At 39.7% G+C, this 22,543-nt stretch overlaps 1 protein-coding gene across 1 annotated transcript in view; it reads left to right on the top strand.

Moving 5' to 3' along the window:
- Positions 1–22,543, top strand: part of LOC126161917 (4'-phosphopantetheine phosphatase) — a 177,767-nt gene that overhangs the window by 108,443 nt on the left and 46,781 nt on the right. Inside the window, 2 exon segments of the mRNA XM_049918086.1 lie at positions 3,247–3,451; positions 11,841–11,995. Coding sequence (XP_049774043.1) covers positions 3,247–3,451; positions 11,841–11,995 — 360 coding nt within the window.

Below are 22,543 nucleotides of genomic sequence, written 5' to 3'. Positions count from 1 at the left end.
TTATTCATTATTATCATCATAGAGAGAAATTGGCGTGCAAACAGTTACCTGAAAGAAAAGCTATAAAATAAAATTATGATTTTATGGAATGGAAAAATATAATCCTGCGAAAACTGTGTTAAGGGAAAAAATTACTACTATCTACATAATTAATGATGTATATGATATGTATTTTTTGTATAAAATGAACATTCCATCCACGTATTTGTTAGTTTTTCAGAGAAGTAGGTCGCCTGGCCAGTATTTCCTTTCACAGTTCCCAGTAAATCCGGTAATAACCATCCTTCCTATCAAAAAAACCTTGTTAGCCCTCCTTACTGAGGCTTCTATTGTCTACGTACTTTCTGCTCTTGGCCAAATGGAACTATAATTACATCTAAACGTTTCATGGTCCCACACCCGGCTCAGTCCTAAACTCTTCATTCAAATCTTTCTGTTCCAGAGACCTTCATTCCATCAAAGACATAACCTCCATTTTCACAACTACTGCTCTGTTCTAGTTAAAGATCTCCTCCCATGCCCCTGGAGACTAAACTGGAAATACCACTTCATCATACAGTCACTAACCACAAACAATAGGCCAAGCATTGAAACCTCCTTGGAAAAGTTCCTTCTCATTTCCTTCAAACCTACACTCTTATTGCATTTCAGGAATTTCTCACTTCCATCAAAGCCACCCAGAAAAATCCACAAAACTTGAAGCTTAGTATGTCATAATTCTTTGGCAGCTATGATCTGGAAGGAGGCCATTCTTTACTGTCAACCTCACAGCAGACAAAGATCCACTACAAAGGTACTAGACTGTGGTGAGTGTATGACAGAGGGACTGCACCATCTCTGACATTGATGCATACAAAACTGTTTCTCATGATTTGGAGCTGTAGAAAATCCCACACATCCAAGACTCCCCTCACTGTCTTCATAAATCTTCTGACATCAACTGATTGACTTATCCATATACCCTCTCTCTCTCTCTCTCTCTCTCTCTCTCTCTCTGGCTATCCCCTAGTGTAATGCTTCAAAGCATCCATTGAATGCTCGTAAATTGCAGTAGATTGGCACCTCCCATGTCAACTGAGGAAGCTTCCATTTTACATAAGACACCAACCATCTCCTGGAGTGCCCCAGATCCATTTTCACTGCCTTTCCCACTATACCCGCATCCCTTCTACACATGGGGTACCAATTATTAAAAATTCACCTCCTGAAACACACCTGAAAGCTACTCAGTAAAATTTTTGCAGTAACTATTGTCATGAAAGGCAGGATGCTCCTATTCATTGTCAGCCTTTTTATGGGTCACGTAGGAGGGGCATTCCTTAATTCCCAGAAGTGGCATGTTGTCGATTGGTTCATATTCTATACTATATGTGAGATATGCACTCATGGTGCAGAAAAACAGTTCCACAGCTCTACTCAGACTCATTTTCATTGTCAAAATTTACCTTGTGCTTTCCCAGATTTTAAGTCACTTTTCTGAAAATTGACATCCATCTTCTTGAGGTCTGTATTTAAACTTCTTTTCACATCAATAGAATCCCTCCCCATCACCTCCCCCCCCCCCCCCCAAAAAAAAAGTAAAATAAGATAATATAAATAACTCTCCATACAGCATTAGTACCTATGCTATGTGAAATGATTCCAACACCAGATCCCTCAAGACACTTACAGCAATAACTTCTCCCACCCTTTCCTCTCCAAGTAACCATCTGGTAGCATTCACAAATAAATCTTTTGAGCAGTGGCCTTCACCTCTGCTTCTCACCAATGGATTTCCTACTTTTAAACCGCATTATACCACCATCTTTCATTCGCACATTGTGTTCTAAAATTACCTTCAGGAAGGAGAGATGTTCAATTATACATTAATTGTTGAAGCAAATTCTATAGGCTTTTCTTTACCCCCAGTTTCATCTAGGAGCAATCTACTAAAATTGCTAATTACTCCAAACATTAGCCATACGTATAACTTCACACAGCACTACCAGCTGTCTATATACTGGTGAAGTTAGAGCCTATGTAATCTGAGCATTGGTGTTAACTGAAATGTCCATTCCAAATGTTGTAATTTATTGTTAAAAGAATAATAATAATAATAATAATAATAATAATAATAATAATAATAATAATTTTTGTTGTTGTTGTTATAGTTGTTATATTGCATTACATTACTTCGCGTGCCTCAGCAGACTGTTGCATGTCTTTCAATTGGATGCCACTTTGGCAATTTTTGTGTCCCTAGTCTATCTCAGTAATCCTACCAGGGAAGGGGAACCTACAATTTAATGTGGAATCTAATCTTGCTGAATCTTCACATCATTGAAAGGTGAAGGCAGATTGGAAAATTTCCATGGTTTGGCCAAGATCAACTCTGTGACCTCCCGATTTTCAGGCATGCTCCTTACCACTAGATTATCAGGCCCCATAGGAATAGCTAATAATGTACTTTCTTACTTTAGATTTGAATAGTTGGAGATTTTCAATATCCTGCCTGATGTCTAACAGAAACCTGTTAAAAACTTTTGCATCAGGATATAAAATCCATTCTGAATTCAAGACAGAGGATTTTCTTCTTCTTCTTTCTTTTTTTTTTTTTTTTTTTTTTTTTTTTTAAAGCATAAAATATCTGTAGGAGTAAATAGGATGTAGGACCCTGAAGAGACAAGACATGCAGCTGTCAGCTTTATATATTATTCTTACTGTGTGCTATTGTAGAATAAACATCTTTTTGAAATTAGCTGCATTGCACCAGAAGTGAAGTGTTGGCAGAACTGAGCTGTTTGCATAAGTTATACACGTACTGTCCACTTTTACCACACATTGTTGAAAATTGGTCATTAGTCTTCAGTGATGCTATTTTTAAAACAATATTAGAAATTCCTGGATGGAGTGATCATAAAGTAAGGGAAAGGCAACCACATGTCTACAGCAGAGTGATGGCATCGAGCACAAAAGTGCATAACAGAAAGCAGTGTTTACATTATCTTTCAGGCAATTACTCTTTTTCTGGCAGTAGCAGATGCACTCACACACAACCAGACAGACACCCAAACACACACTCTTTTGTGTTACATGTTTTTTGTGCTCCATGCATCATTCCACTGTAGGTGACTGGTTGCCTTTCCCTTATTTTACATAATACTGTTTGTAAGTTTCACTAATAGACAGATTTGGTATTTTTTTAACAGCTGTTGCCACAGCAACATTACATAGCATTTGAAGTTTTATTCTTTTATTTGTGTACAGCAAAAACAAGTGGAGAATGAAAGAGCATTAGCACTTTTGCCCCATCATTTAAAATATGTGGACAGTTTGCCATGGGCCGAACGACAAGAAAAGCTTGTGACTGCTGTTCTAGCTGGAAACATGTTTGACTGGGGAGCTAGAGAAGTAGCTGAACTTATGGAAAATTCAGAGTTTGGCTTCAGTGAGGCACTTGGAAAGATCCAAGGTAAGAGCACATTGCAGGTAACATAGCTTTCATACAAAAGGTGCAGTAAGGTGTATCATGCACATTTTTAATACGAGTGAAGTCTTTGACCAAAAGTTCATCAATAAAATCTGACTTGTCACTGCAGAGGAAGGTAGTGATCCTGCAGTGGTTGCAAATATTTTTATTCTAATATTTGACCACAAATTAGAATAAACAATGAAAAGTTTCAGCCAGTGGTAATTATTTTCAGACCCTTTGATCAAAGACACAAACACAAATGTGCCATACAAAATTTTGCTGTGCTGCAATAGTATCGTCAATCAGTATATTACTGTAGCATCAGTCTCTAAAGAAGTACAACATGGTACATGAGCCATCCTATAGGACAAATACATGTATGCTGTCAAATTAGATTTTTGCTGCTGTATTATTCCAGTTGACGGTGCTATTTCAGCAGATTATTTAATGAACGTTTTATCATAACACATTTATACCGGAAAGATCTGAAGATAAATATCACTGACTGGAAAGGAAAGCATTACTCCTCAGAAAAGCAAGTAGTGAATGACTGACTGCTGTGTCGTTCTCAACAAATGGCATCATTTCGATGTCATGTATAGGAGTATCAGTACACAGCTTTCCTGACCATTGTCAGATTTGCAGATTTTGGAGCCACTACTTCTCATTGAAGTAACTCCTCAGTTGCCATCATGAGGCTGAGCAGATCTTCTTCCAGTGCTGGCAGTAACAGGAATTGAACCTGAGTCTGTGGCAGTTAATTGCACTGACCAGTCAGCTGTACAGGTGGACATCACTGACTGAATGACCATTTGTTGTAATCTGTCATTAAAGGCTGGAATTAAAAACAAAACATACCTTCTGTGCAAGTATGTTGTCCATAGACTGTTTTGCATTGTGTGTTATATGCTATTTACATGAAAACAATGAAAAAATTATAATGAAACCACTTGTATACTATTCAACATACTTTAAAAAATTGGTGTAAATCATGGAAACATGAAAATGGCAAGAAATTGTTTTTCAAGCACATAATTTATAAAACATCAATGGACCATTTTATTAAATGTACTGACCATTAATTTGAAACCTTCGTTTTATAAACAAATTGATATTTCCTACTTTTTTTACCAAAAAATCCAGCATCATATTTTATCTGTCTGGTTCTCTAGTTCATAAATACTTTTGAAAGTTGTGATGTCTACCACATCTGAAGCAGAAATATATTTCTTTTTAATATTCACTTCTGAATTCACATCCACATTGAAAGGCACACAACTGTCATCATCACAATCACTAAAACCACTGTCACTTCTTGCACTGTCAGTTTGTTGCCGAAAGAAAGTCCCCATCATATTGCCCGCAGATACACATTCAACAGTGATAACATTGTCATGTCTCGACAGTATGAATAATGTTAAAATCAAAGGACTGCACTTTGCTTGTGCAGTTTGGTGGCAAGAATTGTAACTGCTAATTTCATAAACTTGCACTATGTGATCAAAAGTATCCACACATCTGGCTGAAAGCGAATGACAAGTTCCTGGTGCCCTCCATCGGTAACTCAGTATGGTGTTGGCCCACCCTTAGCCTCGATGACAGCTTCCACTCTCACAGGCATATGTTCAGTCAGGTGCTGGAAGGTTTCTTGGGGAATGGCAGCACATTGCTAAAGAAGTGATGCAATTAGGAGAGGTATCGATGTCGGTCGGTGCGGCCTAGCATGAAGTCGGCATTCCCAAACACAAACGTGTTCTATAGGATTCAGGTCAGGACTCTGTACAAGCCAGTCCATTGCAGGGATGTTATTGTCATGTAACCACTCCACCACAGGCCGTGCATTATGAACAGGTGCTCGATCGTGTTGATAGATGCAATCGCCATCCCCGAATTGCTCTTCAACAGTGGGAAGCAAGAAGGTGCTTAAAACATCAATGTAGGCCTGTGCTGTGATAGTGTCGTGCAAAACAACAAGGGGTGCACGCCCCCTCCATGAAAAACACGACCACACCATAACACCACCGCCTCCAAATTTTACTGTTTGCACTACATGTGCTGCCAGATGACATTCACTGGACATTTGCCATACACAAACCCTGCCATCGAATTGTCATGTTGTGTACCATGAATCATCACTCCACACAACGTTTTTCCACTGTTCAGTCATCCAATGCTTACATTCCTTACACCAAGCGAGGCATTGTTTGGCGGTTACCAGTGTGATACGTGGCTTATGAGCAGCCACTCTACTTTGAAATCTGGTCTACAGATGAGTTCGGCCTGTATGCTTTTGTGCTGTACATGACCCTTCATGTATCCACTTCACTATCACTTCGGAAACAGTGGACCTAGGGATGTTTAGGAGTGTGAAAATCTTGCGTACAGACATATGAAACAAGTGACACCCAATCACCTGACCACGTTCGAAGTCTGTGAGTTCCACAGACTGTCCTAGTCTGCTCTCTCACAATGTCTAATGACTACTGAGGTCACTGATACAGAGTACCTGGCAGTAGATGGCAGCACAATGTACCTAATGTGAAAAACACATGTTTTTAGGGGTGTCCGGATACTTCCAATCACATTGTGTATATTTTGAAGATGTGCGGGGCAACAGTCCATGCTTTGTGACTGGCATTGTGGTTGGTGAACAATGTTTAGACATTATTAAAGAACTGTAGCTCCTTGAATTTGCCATTGACAGAGGCAAATATTTTCAGACCCATCAGCATTGGTTCCTCATATTATCATTAGATGAACTTTATTGTTCCTCTCCATGGCAGTTTTTACTTACAAAAGGAAGCGTGTTACTTGCAGGGAAACAGAAGAAAAAAGATGGTTTTGATTGATATTAAAGATACTCTTAGCCTCATAATGCTGTTTGTTATTTTAATTTACCATTCCACCATTTGCTAACAGTTTCCGAATTTACACTATCTTCTTCACTTCACATAGTTTTACAGATCCCATTATACCACATTTAAAACTTCTGGTCTACCCATTAGATGTGGAGAAATCCTTGATGGTGAACATATTGGCCATCTTAAGTGATTTTTCATGTAATATTGCTCTGTCAGTAATTTATAATTTTTCCAGTTCTGTATATTCCAAATAACTAACTTTTTTGGCATTTGTCACTTTCATTTTCACCTTCCAAAATAGTGTTTTTGCTTTTAACAGTCGGACTCAGCATGGACACAGTTATCTCTAAACTATGTGTTAGTGCAACCCATGTTCTGCAATGAACATCTAATTTTTCGTCTATTGAATGAGGCTTCCTACATCTTTCTGCAATTTTTTCCATCTTAAAACAGTGACCAAAAACCATGGTTGCACACTTAAAACAGCGCAATAATACATCGACTTACAAAATGGTTACATACAATGCTACATACAATATGTTATTGTTAGGTGAAAGTGGCAGAAGATGAAGAACTAGTTGTATGATTTAGAAGTAGGGAGCTCCACAAAGTTGACCAGATAGTGTTTGTAAACACTGCTTGAGTCAATACTATGCCAGCAGCATTTTACATCATTCATACTTTTTTTATGAATGTTTTTTCAAGAAGTGTGAATTATAATTATGTTAAAACAATGTCATATGCAATTTAACATAATGAACCTAGGAAATTTGAAGGGACCATTAAAAAATGACAGGAAACATTAACTCTGGCCCACATTAGATATATGGACATGTTAGTATCTTCCATCTGCACATCTGGCTGGATTACTAAATAAAGGATTTGAAGTACTAAGTGCAAGGCAGCACGTCAAAAGTAGTGCAAGTGCAATCATGTTCGTGTAGCACTTTGACAAAACTTTAGGCCCCGGCCAAGTTTTGGTGATCCTAACCTACCATTGTGAAGTAATAGCAAAGCTCCAAAATTAATATTAATAAACAATGATTGTGAAAGAAGTGTAAATCATAGTTTTCACATACACACAGTGTCAGAGAGAGGCATTTGTTTGGCAGTAATTGTTTCTTTGTGAACCACTTTCGGTAGCAGCCATACTGCAAATATTGCAGTAACAGCATGTGTCTACCATCTTCTGCTGATGGAAAGGCTTCTCGTTGGCAATTCCACAAGGTAACATGGCCTTTTGGTCACAGCCTTCATCAGGAAAAGAGAAACACACACCATTCATACAAACAAGCACATTTCATGCATACGACCGCGAACTCCTGTATCTCGGGCCAGAATGAAGCTGTCATGTCGGGTGCAAGCACCAACCTGTACGGGGTGGGGAAGAGGAAAGGATAGTAGTGTGCGGGTGGGGAGAGAGATGAACGTTCTCTGGTGGAGTGTGCAGGGACTAGAATGTTAAAGTGCAGCATCAGGAGGTTGTTGGCAGGGAGGTGGGAAAGAAAGGAGAGGAGCAAGGAAAGATGGGTGGGTGCATTGGCAGAGGTTGGTAAATATACAGGGTGGGAGATGAGAATGGGGAGGAGATGATAGGATATAGGGGGTGGAAACTGTTGGGTGGAGGGTGTGGGGACAGTAAGTTACCATAGGTTGAGGCTGGGATAATTATGGGAGTGGAGAATGCGTTGTAAGAGTAATGCGCATCAGCACAGATCAGAAAAGCTGATGGTGAAGGAAAGGATCCAGATGGCTCGGGTAGTGAAGCTGTCATTGAAATCAAGTGTGTTATGTTCAGCTGCTTGTTGTGCCACAGGATGGCCTACTTTACTCTTGGCCACAGTTTGGCAGTGGCCATTCGTCCTGGTGGACCGCTGGTTGCTAGTCATACCAATATAAAAAGCTGTGCAATGATTGCAACAGAACAGGTAAATGACATGACTGCTTTCACAGGTGGGCTGACCCCTGATGGGGTAGAATAAACCTGTGGCGGGACTGGAAATGGAAGTGTTGGGTGCGTGGATTGGGAAGGTCTTGCATGTTGGTCTTTCACAGGGATATGATCCTTGGGGGCAAGGGGTTGGGTTGGGAGTGCTGTAGGGGTGGACAAGGAGACTGTGGAGGTTGGGTGGGTGACTAAAGACAACTTTAGGAATGGTGGGAAGTAACTCAGGTATTTCTTGGTCCTCCCACATGTCTTAACGGACTGCCCACTGCATCCGGTCCCTCTGTCCTATGGGTCCTCAGCGGTACTTTGTGGGGAGCAGATCGGATGATCCTCCTCCATTTGTACTGATCTTTTGGGCGTTTTGATTATGCATCTGCACATCTGTATGTCTTATGCTGTCTCAATACTAACCTTCACTGTGGCATCCGTTTGGCCACTGGCACCTTTTACAGTGGCCCTGCTGAGAGGCTGTAAGCAGAAGCTGCCGAACTACTGCTGTCATACCAATGTGATGTTCTCCTCAGCAGATACACATGCCATTTGTCTGCCATGCCTGGCCACCAGTCCAATGACACCTTTGACTGTCAGTATAAGGCATGTACCATTTCTGTTATCTCCTGGAGTTCACTTTCAGCTAGTGCTCTGGCAGCTTAACTTCACACTGCTTTCCACTTTCCCGATGGGCCTGAACCCTTCACCACCTTGGCCCTGTGCAGCAACCTGCATCCACCTTGGCCTTCATTCAGCTCCTGAGGACACTACTCCAGACTCGCTTAATCGCCGTAAGTTTCTCGACCTTTGCACAGAATGTTGTGATAGTGCCTCTAAGTACACTGATGGCTCTCGTACTGACTGCGGTGTCAGGTTTGCCTTCGTCATTGCCATAAATGATTTTCAGTATCGGCTTCTGGAACACCGCTAAGTATTTACAGCAGAGGTCTTCGCCCTGTATCAGGCCATGCAGTACATCCAGTGATAAAGGCTTTTCAATTGTGTCATTTGTTCCGACTCTCTCAGTGCCCTTCAGAGCCTCTGTGTTGTACACTGTCCATCCCTTAGTGCAACATGTCCAGGAAAGCTTCCACTTTCTCACTCTTGATGGAGCCACTGTGTTGTTTATGTGGGCCCTAGTTACATAGGTCTGACGGGAAACGAGGCCACTGATGCTGCAGTCAAGGCTGCAGCCCTCCTACCTCACCCCACTAGTTCTTCCATTGCCTCCAACAATCCCTGTGTTGCTGTCTGTCTGTGGTGTCACGCTTGCATCACCACTGGTCTTCCCTTAATGGGAACAAGCTCACAGGGAATTAAACCTCTCCCAGAGGCTTGGCTGACCACCTCTTGGCCCTCTCACTGTGAGGGGATCATTTTAGCTAAGTTGCGTATTGGACACTTGCTTTGCACAAGTGTCTTTTAATTGTTCCTGTATGCAACTTAATGTGTCTTCCTTACAGTAACTAGCAGCCTGTCTTTTGCTACATTATAGATGTGATTGTAGTTATTTGGATTTGGTTTTACAAAAACAAAATGAAGTTTCGGCAGACAGTCTGTGGTTCCAAGTAATTTGAAATTCCACTTACAGAAAAATCATTCAGATTTTATTGGTAAAGCTTGCCAATTTCTTTGGCAACTAGTTAAATGAATTAAGATTACAACAAACAATCTTTTTTAAGCTTTTGTCAACAGCACATAAAGGCTTATAGCATCATACAAGGTTATGCATAGAGTTATGAAGTCAACAAAGCCCTAAACAACTGCAGAAAAACTAATTTCACCATGTGTTTTATATTCAATGAATGTAAAAACTTAGCCAGTAAAAGCAAGGTTTTAAAAAAAAATAAAGGTGTGATAATATGAGAACCAAATATACATTGTTGTCCTATTGAATGACACTCTTGTGTTAAATCATTGTCTTCCTTGTTCATATAACAGCAGGAAACATCAATGAACCAAATGCTATGTAATTTCTTTGAACAATAAAAATAATCAAGTTTTGACAAATTAATGTAATTGGAGAGAGGAAAAATTGTACTCACCAAGTGGCGACAGGAGAATACACACATGAAAAAAGGTTTTACACATGCCAGTTTCCAGAGCCAGTGACTCCTTATTTTGGCAGGGGGAAGGAAGAGGGGTAAAGGAAAAGCACTTGAGAGGATTAGGAAAAAGGGTTAGAATTCGGAAAAGTCACCCAGAACCATGGGTCAGGGGAGACTTATTGGAGGGGATGAGAAGGAAAGGCTTCTCATCTGATTCGGTAAGTCTTCCTAACTTGGAATTAGGATTAGTTAGGGAGACTCGTGTAAAATGTGGAATTGACCATTAGATTAGTAGCAACAGCAGAATGGGTTGATCGGGGGGAGCCGAGTGGACTTGTCATAAGGTGTCACCTGAGTAACAGATCCATCAAGGACCTTTCAACCCTTCTAAAACTGCCCACGTCGACTGTTGATGGTGTGGAAAATTCAAACGGACATTCACAGCTAAAACCAGGCCAGGCAGTCCTTGTGTCTGATAGACACAGACTGTCGAGCATTGGGAAGGGTGGATGTAAAAAATTGCATGAAATCAGCAGAAGGAAACAATCATGAGTCTAAAGTGCTACCAGTGGTCCAGCTAGCATAATGATTGTATGTAGGGAGTTAAAAGAATGGGGCACAGTTGTTAAGCAGTTTCTCACAATCCACATATTTTTGTAGTCAGTGCGAAAAGACACTTGAGATGGTGTAAAGAGTAATGCCATTGGGAAATGGATGACTGGAAACAAGCGGACTGGAGTGATGAATCACACTATAGCTTGTGGCAGTCTCGTGGAAAGATGTGTTTGGCAATTGCCTAGAGAACATTACCTACCACATGTGTAGTGTCAACAGTGAAGTGCAAAGGTTGTGGTGTTGCTGTATAGGGATGTTTTTGGTGCTTATGGCGTGGCCAACTAGTTTGCTTAAGAAAACACAACATGCAGAAGGATATGAACACATTTTACAGCTTTTAGGAATGCTCACAGTAGAGGGACAGTTAGTTTGGAGATGATGATTGTTTGTCACAGCACGACGATGCACAATCATAAATCCACCTGTGTGGCAGTCGTTTGTCGATGATAACATTGTTGAAATAAACTGGCCTGCCCTTGACCTGAACCCAATGGAACACCTTCAGACTGAATTAAAACGTCGCCTTCGCTCCAGATCCCAGTGTCCATCATCACTGCTTTCTCTGGTATTGGCTCTTGAGAAGAATGGACTGCCATTCCTCCACAGACATCAGACACCTCATTGGAAGTGTCCCCACCAGGGTTCAAGCCGGCAAAAATGTAAAGAATGGCCACACCCAACATTAACATCGTCTAATGGGTGTTCGGATACTTTTGAGCAGATAATGTACACTTCAACAGTATTTATTTGATGTGACATACACCTATGACTACTATGCATTGCTTTATGATGTTACTGGAATTTTTATATTTTAGTTCATGGTGATCACATATTTATTTATTTATTTATTTATTCATATAATATTATTTTTTGACAAGTTTTAAAAGAATTCAAATGTTATGTTGAGAAACACTTTAATTTTCCAGCACGGCCATGGTTGATTGACTGTTTGGACAACTGGCTGGAAAGGCTGAATGGTCCTCCCCACAAGTGTGCAGCCATATTTGTTGATAATAGTGGTATTGATATCATTCTTGGAATATTGCCATTTGCCAGAGAGTTGTTAAGAAGGGGTACGAAGGTATGTACTATATACTTCTTTCTGATAGCATAGAAATCAGAGTAAATTTTGGTTTTTTATTCAGATATCTAAGCACTTTCCAATTCCATTTCATTGTTGCTAAAAATGTATTGCATATTTTTTCCAGACTCTCCCAGATTCCTCTCATGTGCCAACCTGTTGATCTCCGAGTAGCACTTGCATCTTATGTCCTTAGTTATTTTTTAGATGTTCTCATATTCCTGTGTCTCTCTTCCCCTACAGTTTTTATCCTGTGATCCTCCTCAAGTACCACAGAAGTTATTCCCTGAGGCCTTAGCACATGTGCTATCATCCTATCCCTTCTTCTTGTCAGTCTTTTCCATATGTTATGTTCTTTGACGATTCTGCAGAGAGCCTTCTCACTACTTACCAGGCCACCTAGTTTTCAGCCACCCCCCCCCCCCACCTCTCTCTCTCTCTCTCTCTCTCTCTCTCTCTCTCTCTCTCTCTCTCTCTCTCTGGCATACCATCTCAAACACTTTGATTCTCTTATCCACTATCTGAGATTCACTACCAAATAATGCTGTGCTCTTAACATACATTTTCAGAAACGTCTTCCTCAAATTAAGGGCATAAGTTTAATAAAGAAAACAGTTACCCTTAACAGAGAATTTAATCATAATTAATATATTCTCCTTCACTATTTACAACAGTCTGCTAATGCTGAGATAATGTTTCAATTCTGCAACTGTAGAAATCAAATGCTTTTGAAGTGGAGAACTTGTCAAGCCAAGTTTGGAGTACATTTTCATCCAGAAAGGAAGCTGGAAGGACGGACGCTCACTGGAGAGCAGAAAAGGTGAAAATCTGATGCACAAATCAGGTGAATACAGTTGGTGTGGAATGACTTCCCAACCTAACTTCCGTATAGTGTTATTTCTCAGTCTAGTAGAATGCGGACACACATTATTGTGGAGTAGCATCAGTTCAAGCAGTCTTCCTGGTAGTTGTTCTTGGATTCTGAAAAATGTCTCAATTAATGACAGTAAATGTCAGCAGTAATGGTTTCATCTTGGGGAAGCAATTCATAGTACACTAAACCATCACTGTTCCATCACATGCATAACATTATTTTTTGTGGATTCACACGTCTTTGTATGGGAAGTTGCTGCTTTGTTTGGGCTCAATAATTCCTTTCTTTTTCATATGTTAGTATAAAGACACCATGTCTCGTCACAACAGGATAGGAATGGTTGGTATTGTTCAAGAGCCAGTTATGCCCAGCAAGCAGAGATGAATGTACGACCACTGTTGATTTTTATGATTTTGGCTTAAACCATGTGGTACCCATACTCCCAATTTTTGAGCTTTCCCCATTGTATGCAAATGTTGCATGATGGTGGAATGAACACAGTTCATTATATTTGCCAGTACGCAAACACAATGACATGGATCATTGTGAATTAATGCATTTAAATGATCTTCATCAAAGCCCGAACGTCTTCCTGAACATGACGAGGCACTAATGTCAAAACAATTCTCTTTAAAATGAGAAAACAATTTTTTTGCCATTATCTGTGCAATGGCATTATCCCCAAACATGGCGCAAATTTTTCTGACTGCTTTCACTGCTGTCACCCCTCTATTGAAGTCAAACAGAAGAACATGTTGGAAATGTTCAGATTTCTCCACTTGGCACTCCATTTTCTAGCATCCACAGAGCCACTCACTGTCTTCAAATGACATATGACCATATGTAAACTCAAATAGCAACGGTGCACTACAAATAAAAAATGGCAATTGATAAATAAACCCGTAGTAACCGTAATACCCACAAGCAAAACAAAAACACTACAAACTTAATGCACCAACCTAATATTTTATTGTAGTTGAAAAGTGATGATATTCGAGAGAGAGAGAGAGAGAGAGGGGGGGGGGCATGCTTTTTTGAGCAGGTTTTGGCAAGTACTAACTTTAAAGATTTGCAGAAGCCAGACTATTCAGGACGACAATGGTTGAAACACATATCCGGCTATCCTGATTCAGATTTTCCACTGTTTTCCTAAATCGCTTCAGGCAGATGCCAGGATGATTCTGTTGAAGTCGCTGTTTGGTCCCCTCCCCCAAATCAACCAACCAATATGAAGGATAGCCTTTTTATTACAGTCATGAGAGTTGGTGTGGTGCAAATCACTCGAGAAAGTTTGGATGGCAAGACCAGAAAATGCCTTATTCAATGAAAAATTTATTCAGTTACCACAGAGGCAATGTTAAAAGACTGGAATGGCTGGAAAGGACATATTATAACACCATTCAATTTTGGAAAAAGGATTATAATGTACCACTTTGTGAATAGAGGTAGGTTTATGCAAAATGCTGGCTTATGCTTTATTTGGCAAAAGGGAGTTGGAGAATATCATTCTGAGACGAAGAAAAACATTGCAATGTGTGGCTTAGGAGTATTCTCGAAAAATTACCAAAGAGATTTGTGCACATTATAGATCAAGCTCCAAATTGCACAATAATAAATGTACTATCATGAAATGGAGAAAGGATTCTATTGTTGAATTGATGGAAACCAATAATGTAGAGTTTCCATCTAGTGCAACATCGTATGAAGAATTTACTAAAGCGGTCTTACTAGAATACGTATGGCTGCATTTCAGGTCACAAGAGTATCTCTTGGGAAGTGTGGTGCATTGTGAATTCAGTGCCATTGAACTTATTTGGGTATTTGTCAAGAACAAGACACCAAAAGAGAACAAGAATTTGAAGATAAATCATGTTTTATATTTACGTCACTTGGGCCTGGAAAGTATTTCCCAAATTTCTGGAGGGCACAGTAGATCTTGTGTTCAAACTTGAGAACATATGTGTACAAAGAGCTCACAGTCTTGAAATTTCAGAAGAACCATTGTTGATGCAGATGGAAGACTACAATAGCAGTAGCGAGACCTCACCGAGCAGTGAAAGTGATTAAGATCAGTTAAAGAAAAAAAAAAAAAATATCAAACAATGGGAAGTCCAAGTTGGGATATTAACAATATTATGAAAAAGTTAAATTGCTACTCACCATAAAAATGACACATTGAGTTACAGATAGGTATGATAAAAAAGACTATTATCCGTTTGAGTTTTTGATCAAAGACCTCTTCAGAAAGGAAAATGCACCACATTCACACAAAGAAGCACACATCACACAGGACTCACATTGAGGAGGATAATGGTTCAATCCCGCATCCGGCCATCCTGATTTGCATGATTTCCCTAAATTGCTCTAGGCAAATGCCAGGATGGTTCCTTTGAAAGGGCACTGCCGACTTCCTTCCCCCTCCTTACCTAATCCGACGAGACCGATGACCTCACTGTTTGGTCTCTTCCCCCTCCCCCCCCCAAACAACCTACCCCACACACCACACACCACACAAATTAAATTAATTCATCATTCTTTCCTGCAAACTTTATGCAAACTAACTGATTTTTGATTTACTGTTAAAATTTACAATAGATTTGATTTTTCATTTATTGAAAGCAGTTTATTATTAGAGTGTTCACCAGTAATTTCCTACTATTGATCTCTACTTGCAACAATAACTGAATGTGGCAGTACTGTATTGTAATGCAAGTACAAAGTTGCCATTTTTGCTGGTAAATAGGCCATATCGTGCATTACGACAGTGGCAGCATGATCGTATGACAACTACACTCCACCACAGTCTCTCATAGATTGCAGCTACTAACACAGTTTCTTTACAGTCTCTTAACAGATAAACATGGAAGTATTCATTAGTAATGACAGACAATGTAACCAACAAAAGTTAAAGTTTGACACCCATTTTTTTTTTCTCCAGTGCGATACGTATAACAATAAGGTCAATTGAAGTCTTGCATCGACATTGTAGCAATGAAATGACCAATCAGGAAATAACAAAAATTGTAATGCAAATAGAAAAACATTGTAATGGATGGCAGTGTAAATCTCTTAACTCTATCTGTCTCTGAAAACCTCATAATTCCAGTAACCAGTAACTCCGTTAACAAAGAGAGATTTAAAAGTGCATGGACTTCTCTAATCTGTCAATAACTAGGCTTCTAGTATGTAGTTACACATGTAGCAACTTTATCTGTATCTTTTCTTTTTCCAAGAGGCACTGGATGTTATGATAAAGAGAGTTAAAATTTTGTAAGAACTCGATTAATTTCTCTTTTCCATGCTACCGTGTATTAAAAGTTTTGTTGCCGTATCCCCAAAACTGTATTGGCTTTAAGGCTGGCTGATGTCGGAGCTCTCTCCCCAAATTCCTCCATCATAAGCCTACTCACACTGATTTGTATTTATGGATTTTAAATTGTTAGCATCCATAACAAACAACATGATTAAGACTTGTGTACAGAGTGCATACTATTTCCAAGGCAGATAGATAGATCATTGAGCTAATCAGCCTACGAACAGCATTCAGGGATCATCCAGCAGATTAAAGACTCTTTCATTCAAAGCTAAAAGAAAGCCTTTGGGAGTAGAGAATAATGGAATGTAAAATCAGTAGCTTTCATTTTGTTTGTTGCCAGTGTTTCGTCTAACATAGCAAGAATCCAGAAATTTTGGGCACCATTTAAGTTTTTAGACACTCTGGAATTGGTACAGGGTTATGTGCTACAGTGGAAGGCTGGAGTTAATATATACTTTGCCAGTGTGGTTTGTCTCATGTAGATCAGACAGTCAAACATGCACTGTGAGAAACCTTTTTCAGTGAACACCGATGCTGCACTCATCTTTTGCAACTCACAAGGTCTCATATCGGCAAGTACTACACCTCCACTGCACATTCCATGGAATATGAGAAAATAATAATTGTGTCAACAGGCATGGTCCATATCGATTCATATAGGCAGAGAGAGAGAGAGAGAGAGAGAGAGAGAGAGAGAGAGAGAACTAACGAACGAATGAACTGCTTATTTCCATTGTCCCAAAGGTTTCTGTCAGTATTCAATACAGAGTAAGAAACCTTTTTTGACAAAAACAAATCTCTGGCCCACAGTACAAATAACTAAGTAATGTTGTCTTGGACAATGTGCCTCTCATCTGATTTTCGTCTGGACTGGTTAAAGACATTATGTTGCTTTCTTTTATTTGAAAGATAATGATTTTCTAAAACTTCCTGGCAGATTAAAATTGTGTGCCGGACCGAGACTCGAACACGGGACCTTTGCCTTTCACGGGCAAGTGCTCTACCATCTGAGCTACCCAAGCACGACTCGCGCCCCGTCTACAAAGCTCTACTTCTGCTAGTACCTCGTCTCCTACCTTCTAAATTTTACAGAAGCTCTCCTGCAAACCTTGCAGAACTAGCACTCCTGAAAGGCAAAGGTCCCGAGTTCAAGTCTCAATCTCGGAGAAAAACTGTTGAAGTTTTTGCAGCATCAAATATTCCAGTTGAAAAGTTCATCACCATTTCCTTTTTTTGCAGTCGGTTAAAAAAAAAAAAAGAAAAAGAAAAAGAAAAAGAAGGTTCAAATGCAATGAGCACTATGGGACTTAAATCTGAGGTCATCAGTCCCCTAGAACTTAGAACTACTTAAACCTAACTAACCTAAGGACATAACACACATCCATGTTTGAGGCAGGATTCTAGGCGCAGTTCCAGACTGAAGCGCCTAGAACCGCTCAGCCCCACCCGGCTGGCAGTCAGTTTCAAAGAGCTGCTCATACTTCATCTTCAGGCATGCAGTATTACAACCTTTTAAATCTGTACATCTAATCATTTAAAAAAAAAAAAAAAAAAAAAAAAAAAAAAAAAAAAAAAAAAAAAAACTTTTGCTCAAAGCAGGTGTGAACTTCACCAAAAAGTAATGCAAATGTTGCTAGGAATAGAGGCTATATTTTCAGGTCCTCAGTCATTAATTATTTAAACGTCTTTTTATATCTGGTTCTGTTACATGCGGAAATTATCTGGAAGCTTTCACACTGTTCAAAGACATTTAATCAGTTCTGACTTGGTTTTTAATTAATCAATTGTATTCCATCATATTGAGTACTGATTAACTGTAAAAATACCAGAATTTTTTAAATTAACATTAAAAATTTATTTATGAATTAAATTTTCACTCTAAAGCAGCATATACACTGATCTGAAGCTTCCAGGCAGTTTAAAACTGTGTGCTGGGCCAAGAAACAACTAGCCTTTCATGAGCAAGTGCTCTACCAACTGAGCTACTGAAGCACAACTCTCAACCCATCATCATGGCGTTACTTCCACCGGTATCTCATCTCCTACCTTCCAAATCTCATAGAAGTTATCCTGCAAAATTTACAGGACTAGCACTCCCTTCAGCTATACCTTCCAGTAATGACTTACATTGTAATACCTCACTTTAGTTCATTATATTTTTTTATTAGACTTTGTTTTGTTGCAGGACACTGACATGCCTCAATCAGTCCATGTAATAAAGTCTCTTTTAAAGAACACATTTCAAAGGCTTCAGATTATTTCCTTTTTAACTTACTCACTGTCTGCTCTTTGATACCATGCTGTAAAACAAAATATGTACTTCACAAGATTTGACCACGCCATTAGAAAAACAGTGCAAGGGGAAATCATCAAAAGAAACTGAATATTCCATATTTTAGGCATTTACATTAATAAGAACCTGAACTGGAAGTTAAATTTTGCAAATCGTAAATGTTTATACTCTGCAACTTCTGCATTACAGATAAAGTCGGGCTTTGAAGATGAAAATGTTGGAAAGTGGACATATTTTTACTATTTTCATTCACTTATGTTTCGTGACATCGTACTCGTAAGATATTACCCGGCCAAGCGAAGTGGTTACCTGGCTTGGGTGGCAACACTGTTCAGTCTACACCTGTGAAGGGGGGGGGGGGGGGGGGTAGCAATTCCATACATTCTGATGCTCTCAGAAGTGGAACACTTTCACATTTCCACATCTGTGTGCACCACTGGGTGAAGTGTCTGTTAATAACGAGAAAAGAAGCAGGGCATTCAGTATATCTCACTTTGGCCTCTCGCACTGCTTCATTTGTAGTATCCATAAGACTACCTTCGCCAGTAATATGGCTGTCTTCCATTGCTGTGTCTGTGCTTTTGCAAAATTTTATCACTGGAATAAAGAATCCCTCCTTAACCTTTTCACTGTTTGTCAAGAATGATAATGCTGACTCTTTGTTCAAATCTATTTGGACTGATTGCACTAATTATTCAGTTTCTTTGCCGCCAGAGCACATCTCCTGCAGTAGTCATCACAAATTTTTCTAATGTGATACCTGGCCTTATAAGTCTTCTAATTTCACAGCAGCTAAGGGAAACTGACCACATGGTCTAGTGGTTAGTGTATGTGGCTAGTAACGTCCAGGTCCTGAGTTCGATTCCTGGAGACCACATTAAATTTTTCTCTGGTGGATAGGTCTGGAGGAGGAAGACCACCTTAGCCTTGTAAGGCCATTTGAAAAGTTGTTTGAATATAAAAGTAATGAAATTTATGCACAAGTCATTGGAGTAGCATTAACTGAGAGGCTCGCACCATTTATTTGTTAGCAACAGAAGCATCAGCTGTTAATTTTTTGGGTTGGAGAGAGAGGTGCTTGACATATTGTGACTGTTGAGCTTATTCTTTGCAAGGTTCCAGACCAGTTGTATAGGAGTTAGGACTAGATAACATGGTGGCAGTAGGAAGGGAACCATCTTCTAGCAACATTTTTTCACTGCAACAGATGTGTTCTCTGCACACGGTTCTGAGCACTGTTTACTTGTGGCTGACTGCTTGGCAAATGCTGCTACCTTTGCTGAGAATTGTTGTTCTTGCTGCTATGAAATACTTATCATCCAAGTTTTAAAAAACTGTTAGGTGACAAATTTAATTTTGGCACTTCTTACAGTCTGGTACTTTTGCTCAAGAAAGGACTGAATTTATTTTTGTTATTCGTAATGGTTGTGGCACGGCTTCAAGTGAGTGAAATTGTAAAGTGTTTGTGGAGGTAAAAATGTGTTGGGTAAACTCCACATATGCTTGATTTTAGTTCTTACATTGCAATATACAAAATGTAGATAAGAGATCAAAATTTTATCTAAAACTAGGAGTAGAATGATATCTCATTTCGCTGTCCAGTTACTGATACTCATATCTGATGAACGATCGTGTGACACGCCCATTCCTGTCCCTGCGCATAACGAATCCTGGTCATAAAAACTGTCATATTTCATAAATGGTTCAAGATGTCAAAGTGTGGTTGTTTTCCCCAAATGGCAGCATGTATGTTGTTGTTGTGGTCTTCAGTCCTGAGACTGGTTTGATGCAGCTCTCCATGCTACTCTATCCTGTGCTAGGTTCTTCATCTCCCAGTACCTACTGCAGCCTACATCCTTCTGAATCTGCTTAGTGTATTCATCTCTTGGTCTCCCTCTATGATTTTTACCCTCCACGCTGCCCTCCAATACTAAATTGATGATCCCTCGATGTCTCAGAACATGTCCTACCAACCGATCCCTTCTTCTAGTCAAGTTGTGCCACAAGCTCCTCTTCTCCCCAATTCTATTAAATACCTCCTCATTAGTTACGTGATCTACCCACCTAATCTTCAGCATTCTTCTGTGGCACCACATTTCAAAAGCTTCTATTCTCTTTTTGTCGTAACTATTTATCGTCCACATTTCACTTCTATGCATGGCTACACTCCATACAAATACTTTCAGAAACGACTTGACATTTAAATCTATACTTGATGTTAACAAATTTTTCTTCTTCAGAAACGCTTTCCTTGCCATTGCCAGTCTACATTTTATATCCTCTCTACTTCGACCATCGTCAGTTATTTTGCTCCCCAAATAGCAAAACTCCTTTACTACTTTAATTGTCTCATTTCCTAATCTAATTCCTTCAGCATCACCCGACTTAATTCGACTACGGCATGTAAAGAGGCACATATGTTCTAACAACGGAATGGTCAGACTTGTCATGCCGAAACATATATTGCTTTTTTTAGCACTGTTATTTAACTGTGCAAAAGGTCCGTATGCAAAATTGTAGCTGCTGACATGAACTGGAAGTCACCTAAAAAAAAATCACGAACACGGCTGTGTTTCCTGCTTGGCGCTCGCAGTGACGGCTGGCCACCCCTGGAAATGGCGAGTCGCGAGCGTTGTGCGCATGGTCAGTAAGTGCGGCCGTCTTATCGCGGCGTTCACTAAAGAGGAGTATCGCTGCACGGTTTTGGTGGAAAGGGGAAACGAATATTCGTTTCTGTGGCATGCACGTCCTTTTAATTTCTGGTACGTATTTCGAAACATACCGTCCTGAAACTGGTTAGAGATGTGAAAGATGTTCCTTACATATTCATCTATACTCCGCAAGCCACTTTACGGTGAGCATTCAATCTCCCCTCACAGGTGATGGCAAACCCTGTAAATGTTTTGCTGCTTTCCATGGAGATATACCACAGACGCCAAATGAAGCAATCAACAGAAAACACGCGTGAAGACTGTGTTGTGCGACATGGTTGTTAAACTTCTAGACGAGCACGTAAATGGCTCAGACATGTGGCTATAAACAACTGAAACACTCGATATTGCAGACTGTGAATCTACAGATGGCGAAGCCACCGACGAATGTTGCACTCATGAAGAATCTTCGAGTGATAGTGCCACGTACCATCATCAATTATCTCCGAAAGTAACACCAGCAACTACAATTACCTTATAAGACAAAGAAAAAGCGGTGACGTATTGGTTGAACGAAAGTGGTAAGAAACCCCTACGTGTCAGTACTGTTCAAAATAAGTATCTCTTTGTCCGTTCTGAACTTGAATTGTATAGATGGAAAAAGGAAGTCGCTGGACGACGTAAGAGTCGACTGGAAATTGTGAGATAAATGCACGACTTTTTGAGCTATTTACCGATGCCAGACAACAATCATTTAGTGTCAGCGATACAACTTTGCGTGATTGGGCATTAGAGATTGCCAACGCGATAGGAGCTAAAGAATTTACAGCTTCTCAAAGTTGGATTAGTCGCTTCAAAAATCACATAAAATTATGGCAAGAAAAATAACAAAATTTGTATCGAGAAACAGGTCGGAAAATGAAGTGACACAAATCGAAATGATAGCAGCTTTTCTTACGAATGCAAAAAATAAGATCGCTATTTTTAGTGAATCATACGTGTACAATGCCGATCTGTCAGGTTTTAAAAAAGAAATGTGTGCGAAAAGAACACTGTCATTCAAAGGGGAAAAACATATTGAGACGATTGCGCAGTCCACGACTGCACTCACCCATTCATACACTATAATGCCCATAATTAGTCTGGATGGTTCATTGCTTCCTAAACTATATGTGTGTCTTCAAGAATAAACTGGACGTTTTGGACCACGTGTCAAAAGAACAATGTTCTACGCAAACACTCTTGTGGTAGACGCATCGAAGTCTGGAAAAATGGGAAATGAAAACGTTACACTTTTCATGCGTCATACTTTTCTTCCGATCTGCGGGAACAAATCTCTTCTCCTTCTAGATTCGTGGTCAGGTCATAAAAGGTCTGATTCATTAAAAGCTGTATTTCGAGCCCAACTTGACAA

The sequence above is a fragment of the Schistocerca cancellata genome, chromosome 2 (assembly GCF_023864275.1).
Source record: "Schistocerca cancellata isolate TAMUIC-IGC-003103 chromosome 2, iqSchCanc2.1, whole genome shotgun sequence".
Classification (NCBI taxonomy): domain Eukaryota; kingdom Metazoa; phylum Arthropoda; class Insecta; order Orthoptera; family Acrididae; genus Schistocerca; species Schistocerca cancellata.
This window is presented reverse-complemented; position numbering and strand designations above follow the sequence as displayed.